The 13,610-nt window shown below is 40.0% G+C and overlaps 1 protein-coding gene across 1 annotated transcript in view; it reads left to right on the top strand.

Moving 5' to 3' along the window:
* Positions 1-13,610, top strand: part of ADAMTS5 (ADAM metallopeptidase with thrombospondin type 1 motif 5) — a 40,847-nt gene that overhangs the window by 18,082 nt on the left and 9,155 nt on the right. The window contains exon 3 of the mRNA XM_019473050.1: positions 8,546-8,713. Coding sequence (XP_019328595.1) covers positions 8,546-8,713 — 168 coding nt within the window. The remainder of the gene's footprint in view (positions 1-8,545; positions 8,714-13,610) is intronic.

Genomic DNA, 13,610 nt, shown 5'->3' with positions numbered 1-13,610 from the left:
TTTGCCTTCTTAATGTCTGTGAAGCGATTCTGACAGAGCAGTGAGGAGATGGAGGGCCAAGTTCTCAACCAGAGGCTTCAGGAAGTGACTCAGAGCACTAACATTGCCCAAGTTTTCAGAGGTTTTCTGGAGTTGTGCTGATCTTTGTGTACATGTAACCTCATGAAGAATTACATTAAACAAGTGCTATGCTTTGAAAAGCTGCTACGGATCCTGAAACATCATAACTTAAAGCCAAATATATAGAGTGAAATATCAGTATCTCTGCAACCATAAGAGAATTGAGAATGAAACTGTCTTTTGCCTAGTGTTTCAGAACAATCATTGTCAAAAAATATTTCAAGGACATGGCTTAGTGGTGGACTTGGCAGTGTTAGGTTGGACTCAATGATCTTAAGGGTCTTTTCCAACCTAAATGATTCTATGATTCTAAAAAAAGTCCACTTCAGCTGTGTGTGCCTGAAGCCCCAGCTTTCCAGATTGCAGGGGAAAGTAGGGATTACTTTCCTCCTTGGCAGGTAAATACTACCGATATGATCATGTAGGTTTTGTGCGGAAAGTACTTCTGGTACAGAGAGGAAGGCAGAATTACCCAATAAACAGGCAGTTGGCAATGCAATTTTTACATTCTTCCACTATCTACTCTCCCAGACATTCACTTACCATGAGCTACCATGGTAAGCTACATTCTTTGCGAGTTACTCTGAGTTGGACAGATGTGAAATGGGTGTCACCATCTCCCACTTTGTCATTAAAATTAATATTTATCTTCTACATGCCCCATTAATTAGTATAGCAGATGTAGAGTGGACCTCCAAGACCAGATCTTTTTAATGATTATTTGAGTCTATGTGGACACGGTGGTTTCGGATTGCCCAGTCCACATTGCCTGGACAGAATCTTGCCTGCAAATTTTCTGTCTGATGGGGGTGATGCATCTGTGATCTCCCACGGAAGTCTGTTATAACAAGCCGTTTCAGTAGAAGTTTGTTTTGTGTGAACTCTGCAGGACTGGTGCATGAATGTCTGATTGTGCCTTTTTTTTATGTCTTCTCCTGAAAAGAAGCTGCACTTCAGACTATTGTTTCATTCAGTCTGAAGAACTCTTTTAAGCCAGAAATATCAAAAACTGCCTCTGGGCTAGAGATTTAGAAGAGAGGGTGATTTTTTTTTTTTCTTTTTTCTTTCATAAGTGATGGATAGCAGTCAAAGAAAAGAAAATTGGAAGGAAAGTTCAAGTATGAAGAAAGAGGAATAGCCAGTTTTATATTCTATGCAAGTTTTTTGTAAGCTTGTGTAATTCAAAACACTTCTGTTTTATAAAAAACAACTTTATTAATCATTATTGCTTAGGTCCATCATTTTTTATGCAACATTGCCATGACTTCAAGAGGATTTCTGAGTGATATCAGTATGCAGTTCTTAACGAGGAGTCAAGTACTCGCACAAGTTAGAAAAACAGTACATGCAGAAAGAAGTGGTTTTATTTTAAAAGAGTCACCGCATGCAATCTTTGTTTAGCAAAGGAGAGAGTGAGAGGCTCGTGCAGAAGGTATGGCTGGTGGTTAGACCAAGGAATGTTGAGCCAGGAGGTTCCTGAATCCTGATCCCGTGAGAGCCAGTGACTCACTGTGTAACCTTGGGCAAATCACTTGACCTTCTTTTGTACCCCTGTCATCCCCACTGAAAATTAGGTGAAAGGCATGACCTCACTGAAAAACACATGCTTCATCAGAACTGAGCGTTTCTAAGAAAACAAATTACAATGCCTGTAGCATTTTTTAGCATGCTGTGTCACTTTGCATGTGTCCTGTGGTCAAATTCAGTGCAAGAGCCGTACTTTGACATGCTGTTCAGTTCAAGCACTAGAGATCTGTGTATGTCCATAAACAAGGTTATTGGGTTTTTTTCCAGAAGAGCCACCATGATATGTGTTTTAGCAAAAGCTGGGTTTTACTTGGTGTACACTGGGGACACTTTTTGTTTTCTTTATTCCTATGCTTGAGATACCAGTGGAAAATAAATGAGATTAGAGTAATTTTTGCACGCTGTTCGCTCAGAGAACCTCTACAGATAGTCTGGCAACATATTTTAAGAAAATTCAGAAATATCCAAACTTCTGTTTTGCTTCCCAGCACTCCTCAGAAGAAAATAGCTGCAGTGCAATGTGCTTCACCACACACCCAACATAGCTCTGATGCGCTCCTGATTTACCTGCAGAGCTCTTTGTGTCCTGATATTTAGAGAGGATGTAAGTTTTAGCTGACTTGTCATAATTGCTTTGGAGTATTCCCACCTTATATTAGGAACATACACCCCATTCCTACAAGGTGTAGGAATTCTTTCTGAACCCATTGGGGATATTATTTCCTGTTGGGCTGTAAAGGGTGTTGGCCTTCAGTAGTTGTTTGGGTAGGGAAGCTTGTGCAGTGCAAGGTCCACTATCAGGAATGCAGACAGTGCAGGTGAACCGGGATCCAGGGGCTGATGACTGCTGTTGACTCCTTCATTTCTTGCTTCAGGATCTAAACAGACTGAGCTGTGTCAAGAGCCCCCTGCAGATGATGTTCCAACACTCGTTAGGGTTCAAAGTCTGCAGGTTGCTTTCATGCTGCTTTCAACAGTTTACTGATGTAGTCACACCTTCTCTCACCTCAAGGGGAGAAGGAAGGCTGTGTAGAAAGGCTGTCAGTCCATTTAGCTGGTTGGTCTTTTTGCCGTTTGGGAAGGAACCAATTTACAGGAAGGCTAGCTCCTCTTCACTTGCACGAGGGTAAACCCTGCCTCCTCACCATCTGTTTCTTTTACCATTTTGTGCATTCCTACAGCATAACTTAACTAAACACCATCCTGCTGGTAAAATTACATTATGTCATTTTCACTCAGTGGGAACTGTCAACACCAGTAAGATGCTTCATTAAGTAGAAAACATCAGATGATCTACTAACCCATTCTCAATCAGTCATCATTTTACACAGCTGCTGGGAGCCTTTGTTTTTTTCTTTTTTCAATAGCCTGGTTTGAAGTTCATAGTAGTACAAAATGTTGTGGTGCTAAAATTGGCATAGTTTTTAAAAGCCTTCATTATAAGATTTGTGTTCGTTAAGTCTTTGCTTTTGCCCAAAGTTTTTGCTGGAATTATGCTTACGTACAGGATCACTTGAAGGATCACCTGTCACTTTTTCACATTGGTTCTTATGAAAGGAAGCACCTCACTGGTAAATGCCAGAAGCCACTCTAACGTCCTGAGCAATATCTGGTAATACCAGCATGTTCATGCATGCGAGGGGTGGTGGGGCGGTGACTTTTCAAATAGCAAGGGAAGTGTCCCTTCTTTAGTTCTTGGATGCAAAAGGATGAAGAGTGCAGGTGTAGGAGTACTTTGTTGTTCCCACCTCTGTGCTAAAAAGAGCATACATTAGCTAGACAGTATTTAGAGATTACAGATCACTGTGAGATTTTGAGTTTTGATTATTTTTAATGAAAGGCAAAACCAGTTTTAAGAGTCATTGGAAGTTTGTCATATATTTTGATCTGTTTTAAGCCTGGTCAGAATGCCTTAAAAGCCAGAACTAGGATGGAGAGAGATTTAGGTTGTGATAAGTATTAGGAATTTTGGTCCCATAAAATTCTTTGAAAGTTGCATTCAGAGTGTTTGTAAGCATACGTATGAAGTTAACTGGCACATCAGTATGGACAGATAGAATCCATATATTTAATGCCATGAACAGATATTACCCTCACTGATGTCACTGGTGGTTAATAGCCAGAACTAGGATGGAGAGAGATTTTTTTTGTTGTGATTATTATTAGTTTTTTTCCCATAAAATTCTTTGAAAGTTGCATTCAGAGTGTTTGTAAGCATACGTATGAAGTTAACTGGCACATCAGTATGGACAGATAGAATCCATATATTTAATGCCATGAACAGATATTACCCTCACTGATGTCACTGGTGGTTAATTTAGAAGCTCAAATACTGACAATCAGAATTACATATTTTGGAAATTATTCGCTACTTACTACTTCTTTCCCTGTCATGATTTTTTAAAATTATTTTTGAAAAATTTAAAAATAACGAGAGATTCACAAATAGTTTGGGAAGCTTCTCCTCGAGAAGCTGAAGTTTGCCAAGTAAGTGACTCAGTCCTCGTCATGCATTAGAACAATGGCCTGATTTAATATGACAAAGTAGAAACTGTTAATGAGGTGTGTCTTCAGTTTACCCCATTTATCATTGTAAAGTATAGAAGTTATGCTGCACTCTTAATTAAAGGTGAAGCCAGTAGCTTGACACTTTCTAGAAGATGACCCTGTTTCAGTTTCCTGTGCTTTTGCCAAAGTATTTGGGATGAAATGTTCTGTGCTGAATAGTCGCCTGAGAAGCATTTCATTTTATTTATTTACTCTGAACTTCTCCATAGAGACTGTCCCGCCATTTCTGAGAGGGAGACTAATTTGCAATCATTTTATGGAAAAATTTGCAATCTCTCTGTTCAAAGTTAAGAGCTTGAGATTTGGCTGCGAGCTTTCTCATATCTGAAGGATATTCTTTTTTTGTATATATGGAGGAGGAAAAAAGAAAAGAAGAAGAACAACTTCAATCCACAGCTCAGCAGTTACATTCTCCGCAGAGTCAGTGCGTCTCTCAGAGTGGAGAGGGAAGGAAACTATACCATCTTTAGGCAGGGAAGCCAGGAGCAAGCTAAAGCACAATATACGCCCCGCTCCAGGAGCATTCACATTGCTCAGCTGTAGGATTTCCATAGTTTAATGTGGTGTGACTGCATTGCTCTGACAGTAAGTAGTCTAAGCTGAGGCTGCTTACAAATCGCACTGCAGGAGGAGCCGGGCTGAAAAACGCACGTAGGAAAGACAAAGAGGTCTTTCTGAAGCCAGGACTGATGAAGTTGGTGCAAGGAGGAACTCAACACACAAAAACTGTGTTAAAAGAATGTCATAGGTAGCAGAGAAACTCAGAGGTGTCCAAGTTGCACACTCAGAAGCATCAGCGTTAACAGGGCCTGTGCGTATCTGTACTGTATTGTCATTTATTATGTGCTCATGTGGGATGTCTATTACGTAAGATGAACAAAGTTACAAAAGGTGAAGTATGGTTATGCAAGAAAGGGATTCGTATAGAGACCAAAGTTGTATCTTAAGCAGGTGGAGCATTGCAGAGCGGTATCAGAGGGTGTTAAGGTTAAGAAACTTGAATTAAGACTGAATCCGTCACATCACAGGGTTTTTGGTAGTTCTGAATGGTGCTATACAATGTTGAGCACTCCGAAAAATTAAGTTCTCAAATTGCTAGTTTGCACCCAAGTATTATTCATATCCTACACTGAACATGCATTGTGTGCCATCTGATGTTATTTAGCCGAACTTTTTGAACAATCCTCCAGCTTTTGTTATTCACCCAGAGCTATTTAGTACCTTAGAAATGAAAACTCCTTTTCCACTGACAGAACCTCATTACCTTATTTCACAAGCATGCTGCAGTGAAGTCATTTCTTGCAGCGTTAGCAACTGTGAGCAGTCTTGGGACATTAAATACAAAAGCATCGTTCCTGCAATCTTTAAGCATACAAGTTGTCTCAGAGAACGTTGCTATAGTGAGACTTGGGTCAACCAGCACGGTGTTTTCGTGCTTGCTGGGCTAATTTTTTACAAATATTTCTGTATAATTGGTTGGTAATATATACATATTCAAGTGCACAGATTCAAGTAAAGTACAAGAAACTGGCTGAAACTCCTGAACAGCTCTGCAAAGCAGCGTGTGTGCGGTCCAGATTTAAATGGGGAACTGCGCCGCATATTGAGGGTACGTCAACAAAAGCTAGGGGATGGGGCTAAAGCCCCCTCTAGTAAATGTTTGCTTAAGTTAGCAGAACACTGGTGAAATGTGCTACAAGGAGTTATTTAATGTCATCAGAAAATGGTTCTAGTTACATTACTACTAGGCATGTGTTGACGTTCATTAACCTGTCAGCTCTGCTCCTAGTTCTCAGGCAGGAGGGGTGACCTGGTGCCATTCAGTGCATTAGCACGAACACAAGCGTAGCGATAACATTGTCTAGAACGGCAGCCAAAAATAACACCATCCTTGCATTTCCTGAAGATGCTTGTTGTCAGTGTCTAGACTTTGGCACAGTCAGAGGTAGTCCTCATTGGCACAGTAGCTGCTGAGTCATTAAACTCTTAGCCTGTGACACCTCCACAGAATTTGCTCTATAGGTTAGAAGGGATGTACTGACTATTTGGTTACTCTTAGAGAAATGTGTCTGCTTGAAATCATAATGTTACTAGTGAATTGTTTTGCTCAACACCAGCATTTGGCTGAAATAAAACAAAGATGATGTCATATCTTCAGAACAAGTGCTTATATTGTGCTGTATCAGATTGAAACTTGACACATACCTACTGACACTCAGTTGTGTCTCAGCGCAAAATAAAAATAGCATTATCTGGCCCATATATAATAAGTATTGCCAAAGGAAAGTGGTTTTACCTATCAGAAAAAAATAAGCCCAAATCTTGCACATAAAACACACCAGTAATTAGACATGCCTTCAGTATGAAAGTTTGATTCATTATGTTTTTGCAGCAGCGTACTTGTGATACAGCATTGCAATAGCAATTAGCAACAGTAGTAACAGGGAAAGGAGTATTAACTCTCATCAGTGTTAGCCCAGGTTCCTTGAATAAATTCCTACTAGCATTTGTAATACTACAGGGCCTTTTATTCAAACAGTAGCTATATCTGAATGATGTTGGTAAATGCGTGCACATCAGGGGAAGAGAGAAAAAAAGAGAAATGCCCTCTTCATTCTCTTTCCCACCTCCCCTCCAGTGGGAGTTCAGTAGCTGCAGAAGACAGACGGGCTGTTCTCAGTCACCACTGGTACAACTAGAAGTCATAGATCAAGGTCCTCTTGTCACTTTTCCTGAAGCTCCATCCTTAGTTCAGGAACCCAGCATGTGAGTAAGGCTGCCAGATGATACCTTGGCTTCTCTCACAGGACAGAAACCCTGATTTCTGATCTCCTGCAGCCTTAACACAGACTTCTGGTCAGGTAGCTACTTTCCTAATCTCAGATACAGATCGGCAGTGAGTGCTGCCTCCATGTCTTTCCTCTTGGCTTTGCCCCCAAAGCAGATGAAAACAACTCAACAGCAAGTTTATATAAGGCAAATAGGTAAAATTTGCTGATTTTCTTCTTTTCCAGCCTCTGTTGTAGGTATTATTATTGTTATTGCTATTGTCATGCCCATTACTATGGATATCAGAATATGATACCCTGCCATCAGTGTTCCTACTTGTGTCACCTAACAGCTAGTCTACAGCAGTTATACCAAAACGTGAAGCCGATGGTATGTAGAAGGCTTTTCGTTATTGCAGAATAATACAGTCTGCCTCTTCAGCTGCTATTTGAGGGCATCAGGTTTATGTCTCTGCAGTGGCTTTGATGGGTGGTCTTTGTCCATATCATTGAAGCACTCTTGGTCTAGCCCTGGATGTCTGATTAATCATCTCCTGGCCTAGGTTGAAGACTGTGAATGTTAAGTTCATGCTTGAGCTCCTTGCAGCTTTGTTCCCATTCAGTCTTCTACCTCTTGGATAGTATGTTGGCTGTGAAGTAATCCAGTGGGGCATGGAAATTAAAGTTAAACCTGATGTTTACAGAGGGAACAAAGTGTGTTGCCTGCAATCTATTATTGTTGCCCAGAGACTAGGGAAGATGGGGATCACTGATGTACAGAAAAGGTTGCTGTTGCACTTGTAAGAACTCACCTAGGACTGGACTGAACTCCCCTGGACATTAAGGATTTTTGCGAGTTCCATCATGTGCTGCTTTGTGTGCACATTATTTTGTGTTCTGGAGTATAAATATGCAATACCATATACATTTAAAAATAAAAACCAGCAAAACTAAAACCCTAACTAAAACAATACTAAAAAGCACCCTCCCACAAAACAAGACTCTTTACATGGAAGAGACTATTTGAAAACGTCATTCAGATTGTTTGATGCATTGTAGAAGGTATTCGCACTTCAGCGAGGAGTGCACTTTAAGAATTTACCTACAGTTTGTTTAATTGCTCCATAAGTACTAGCATTTTTGTCCATTTAGAAAGTTATTGTAGCACCATTCTAGACAGTTGCAGAACAGAGTGAAGTATTAGTCTTTCTTGCTGAAGAAATCATCTTTGGATGATTTCTGATTTGGAAAAACAGTAGGAGCTAAATTGTTGACTAATATAAATGAGTACAGTTCACTTTAGTCTTCATCAGGTTTCAGTTAGTACAGTTCGACGACCTGTCAGCTGATGGCATTACTTCCTTGCTATATGTAATGGTGTAAACTGTCACAGCTTGTTTGTCTTCAGGCAGAGATAGCACATTTCAAGTGGCCTGCTTTGGGCTGCTGTTCAAACTTGGAGAATGAATTATAGAATTCATTTTACCTTGACTGTGAGCTCCAGCTGGTAAACTCTGTTATGGATAGTCATATCATTTTAATTATTTGTTTCATTTCTGTAGGGCACTTGCTTGGGCTTTCCCATGATGACTCCAAATTTTGTGAGGAGAACTTTGGCTCCATGGAAGATAAGCGCCTGATGTCCTCCATTCTGACTAGCATCGATGCTTCGAAACCCTGGTCCAAATGCACTTCAGCAACTATAACAGAGTTTTTCGATGATGGTCATGGTATGTATTACCACACCTTGTGTCAGCTACATGTTAGTTTTTACTGTGATCTGTTTTTTCGATAAGAACATTTTATACCAGCTTGTTCATTCCTTGCTCATCTTCAGGACTATCTTGGAAGTGCTTGCAAAACAAGGCAAAGGTCTAAAAGCCAGGCAGAGTCTCACCCTCCCTCTGCATGGTTCAAATGCAAAAGAGAAGAAAGAGTTGATGGAGTGTGTGTTGGCAATAATTTGGTCTGGAGCATGGAGGGTTTTTTAAAAGCATGAAATTAGTCTTGTCTTCCCAAATGCCACAGCTACGAGCTCAGAGAGTACTTTAAACAGAGGACACAAGGAAAAGGCTTTTTCCTCACAGAAATTAAAATGGGTGATATGGTCTACTTAGCGTTAGACTACAGGTATGAGCAGAGTGTATGTGTTCTCATTACCATTAATGACATTTATTATGTTTATAATGCCATTATATTTATTACATTTATAATGCCATTGTATTTATTATGTTTATGTAGAGGGGCTGGAAGCAAGAATTAAGACTCCTCTGTGCTGTATATGATGAAAGATTACTTCTGCCCCAGGAGCTTACATTCCAAGTCATGTAACTAATATTTATTAAATATGTCATTTACCCTTTGGAGAATAAGTGCAAAAGTTTCATTTTCCAAAAGTAGTAATAAAAAAGCATAGTCTTCACTCTTTAATGCATTTTAAAGTCTTCATTGTGCTCCCAAAGCAACTGCAGTTCTTAAACAAACCATTCAAATTCCAAAATGCTGAGATAAAAATGACATAATTGAGTGAATGGATCAAGTTGTTATGGTAACCAAAATGCTTATGGATAAAAAGTATGGTATGTCTGCTGAATGTAAAGGTTTTTTTGCTTTTAAATATTTTGTCGGCTAATTTCCGTGCTCTCTGAAATATTTTCTCCTGTTTTCCTCTATTGGAGAATGACTTCATTTTTTCTCTCTGTCTTATTAGATCCATTAATCTGTACTGTCCTGTTTTATGGTCCATATTGCTCTGGCATTGACTTAGTATTACCAAGTTAGTTTCCACATATGAAGAGAACTTTCCTTTTTGAGTTTAGTTACTGAGGTACAGTACCGTTCACTGGGGTAAAAAAAAAGGGACCTCCCTTGCCATCCATGAGTGACTTCTTAGAGAGCACAAGGAACTCTGAACTACATTTCTTCTTCTGTTCCTCTCCTGCTGCAGGCGAGTAGAAAGGTTGTTCTCATTTTTTCCCTTTTTTTGTGACCTGACTTCTTTCCTGTACTATGCATCCAGCTAGCTGCTCTCTCCAACAATAAAGAAAGCAAAGAGAGCATTTCTCCCACCGGAGAGCATTTCTCCCACCCACCTCACCTTTGGCTTGTTTGTACCTGGGGGGATGCTTGAAATTTGGACCCTTATCTCTGAGGTCCAGTCTCAATGTGGAAGTAAGAAGGGGCTGTAACAATCAGTCCTACAGGTCTAAGAATATAAGTCTGCCAGTTTTTTTCAGTAAAAGTAGGTAGGAGCTTCAGGTCCTTCAGAGCTGCATTATGGTCTCCTTGTTCAGCCTGAGGGCTGTTTTCCTGTACACAAAGCTTAGCAGTCCTCAACTGCTGACGGTTTTCACAAAGTCATGTATTCTTTGCTGCATGTAAAGGGCTTAGGATCTGTCAGTCTGTTAACGGATAGGTTAGGGTACATTGCCCTTTCTAATACTCATGAGTAGTTATCATTCAGGCATGTAGTCCCAAAGTTATCAATGTGATGAAATAATTCACAGAAAATTTGAACCTCTCGCCATAGATTTCCATAGTCCTCTGGAAATTAATTTTATTACTGATGCTATTGGTGTGATTTCAAATATACAATGTTTAGGGAATCTCTTTTCTTGATAGATCAGGCCTTCAGAGACCTTTTCTATGTAACAGTCTCCCTTTTCTGTTGAAGTTTATAATTTTTCAGTTACTTATCTTAAATCAAAGATTTGTCTTAACAGAACACAAATACTATCTATGAAGTAAAAATGAAGTCAATGATTTCAGTTGCAGTTTCTTCAAATTATTGTGCTGAAAGGACACGCGTTATTTGAGGAAGGGAACTTCTGGTTTTGTTTTCTTCTTCCAGACAGTGAATGAATACATTTGTAATGTACGCTGAGTGTACCAGAAACCACAGGATCCTAGTAGAGCATGACACTGCCTTTCAGACTGCTTTGGGCTGATAATAAAACAGTGCAAACGTGCCATATTTCCGTGTTTCGTTCAGAATAAGCATGTGTCTGCTTTTCGGGTTGCTCATTTCTTTCCTTAGCTGGGGCAGATGTACTGTCGTGTAGTTGCAGTGTTTTCCCTCCCTTTTTGTTTTCAAGAAGGTGCTCCCCTGCAATCTTCCCATAGAAAGAAGAAAATCCTATCTCTCTCGAGTGCTGCTAGGCAGAGAAAAAAAAACTTAACCATTCAGGTGTAATTTTGAGCAGTGCTGCAGGCATAATGTAGACGAGGAAGGCACAAAATAGCAGTTGCAACGAAAGAATACAAATATTCATATGCCAGGCTGTCTTTTAGGATGTTTGTGACCAGATTTTGCATAGTCACAGGAAGCTTATGTGGGAAACACTGAACAAGAGGAGACTCTTCCATTCTCTAATAGGCAGCATAAGCAGTTTGCACCAGGCTTTTGGTCTGAGCGGGCATGAGCTTATGAATTGTGACACTTTGTGACAAACGGGGCATGGCAGCATTGGTGTGGGGAAATAAACTGCTTCATCTGCTGCTCCTTATGGCTAAGCATAATGAAATGTGAATGAAGTCCCGAAGTTTGGATCTGTGAGCAGTATTCTACTACAAAAGAACAGTAAATGTCTTATCAAAGCTTTCAAGTAAGTTTCCCGTATAGATTTAGATGTTCACCCCATACTGCTGTAACAGCAAACATCACAGTCTTGACTCTAATTCCTTAACATCACTTTATCAAGTACTGGTGTTCCTATTTTCTAAATTTGGAAAGCAATGTTGGGGAGCGGACTCATCTTATAAAATGTGGGTATTTACTATGTAGGTAGCTATTCCTAAACTGGGTATTTAAGTTCCCATTGTAGTGCAGAGGGGTCTAATCAATGGCATCAATGATTTGACTGATCTCATGAGTTGCATTAGTGGTGCTGAATTACACCATAAACTCATTTGCGTGAGCAGTGAAACATGTGACAGCTGACTGAATTGCAGATACCAGCATTACATACAGTTAAAGTCAGCTAAATAAATCCAAATATAAATGTCTTGTCCAAGGTCAACCAGGAGGTCTGGGGAGGATCAAGGTGCTGATTCCCTGTCTCCTGAGGCCCACTCTGAGAGCTATAAACATCATTGTCATGATGTCACCGTTTGTTTTACACTCATGAGATGACCCCAGACAGCAGTTTGACATTTAGGAAGAAAAGGCTGAGTTAGTGTCCAGAAGACAGTGACGTTTATTTCCATCTGCTTTTAGCCAACCCTCTCCTAAGGTACTAATTGCCTTTATTGTCATGCCAACCACTAGGCTGTGGTATGATTGCCTGCGATTTATTGTGTTTGTCAGAGTGCTCGGTGCTCTGTGCAACTGAAACAAGGACTATTTCTATTTTAATTAATTTATATCCTGGTTATCTGCTTCCTGCACAGATCTTATTCTGCCTTTTTTTCCCAAGATATATTGCACATAACATTGAGGAGAGATAATGAGATGGCTTAATTAACACTGTCGTCAGACAACAATGTTGCTCTATTCTAGGGCACACAGATGTTCTTTGGTACTCGGGAGAAAAAATGGGAATAGCAGTATATACATGCTCTGTATGTTGCAATGTAATGTAGTGAATTGAAGCTCTCTCTGCCCCTCTCAACCAGGGGGCCCAGGGCAAACCGTTCTCCAACTTCTTAACTCTGTCTTTTCTGACCATTACAAGTAGGAGATTGGACCAGCTGGTGGTGAAAACACCTGCACTTCGTTGCAACTTGTCTAAACATAGATTACCACTGCTACTATCTATAAACGTAAAGATCCCCCCACCCCGTGGGGAAGCCTTAGGGGCCTTTCCTATCTTCAGTTTTGAATTTATCATGTGAGATCAGCTGGAACACCTAGCTTTATAGACATTATATGTGTTTCCTCAGAGCAGTATTGGTTAAGGAGAACTTTGGATCTCATTCCCCTGTATTCTGAAGGGGAAAAAATGTTATATTTGCTATGTAAGCTTGTGAAACCTGTTATTCACATGTGAAAGATATTCAAATGGATGTTAACTAAAATGATTGACAAATGAAGTATATGCAAGGATGTGACTTTGTTTTTCTTTTTTCTCTAAGTTTATATTTCCAGTCATGGTAGATCTCAGTGATGGGCAGCAGTGTCTGTCCTGGCAAAATTGTGTTATTACGATGTTTTAAAATACTGAATAATGGTTGCACTTTGGGAGTTTGATAAACGCTGCAGTATGTATATAATAGTAGTGTATACCGCTAAACGTTGACATTCTAGTGCCTTCCCATCGCCGCCCTAACACTGTATGTACTCGCTTCCTCCCCCATCACAAGGTATATGAAGTAGGACTTCCGCTGTTCTTTGCTTTTAGAGAGTGTATTTTTGACAGCAACTTTTGCCAATGATGTCCTTCTCAGAAACCCAGAAAAAAAGATCTGTGCTTCCTCACTCTTGACCATGACTTTGTATTTTACACTACAACAGGCTTTGAACACTAGGGTACTTTTAATTATCTTTATCGCGTGGCACTCAGCTCATCCGTTAGCATTGGCACACCTTGTCTTCATTTAAAAAGTCAGCATAATCCAGATTAAAGATAAGGCTAGGGTAAATCAGGGTCAGCAAAGGACAAATGGAACAAGTTTAACAAGACAGAGAGT

The sequence above is a fragment of the Aptenodytes forsteri genome, unplaced genomic scaffold (genome assembly GCF_000699145.1).
Source record: "Aptenodytes forsteri isolate BGI_AS27 unplaced genomic scaffold, ASM69914v1 Scaffold2, whole genome shotgun sequence".
NCBI lineage: Eukaryota > Metazoa > Chordata > Aves > Sphenisciformes > Spheniscidae > Aptenodytes > Aptenodytes forsteri.
This window is presented reverse-complemented; position numbering and strand designations above follow the sequence as displayed.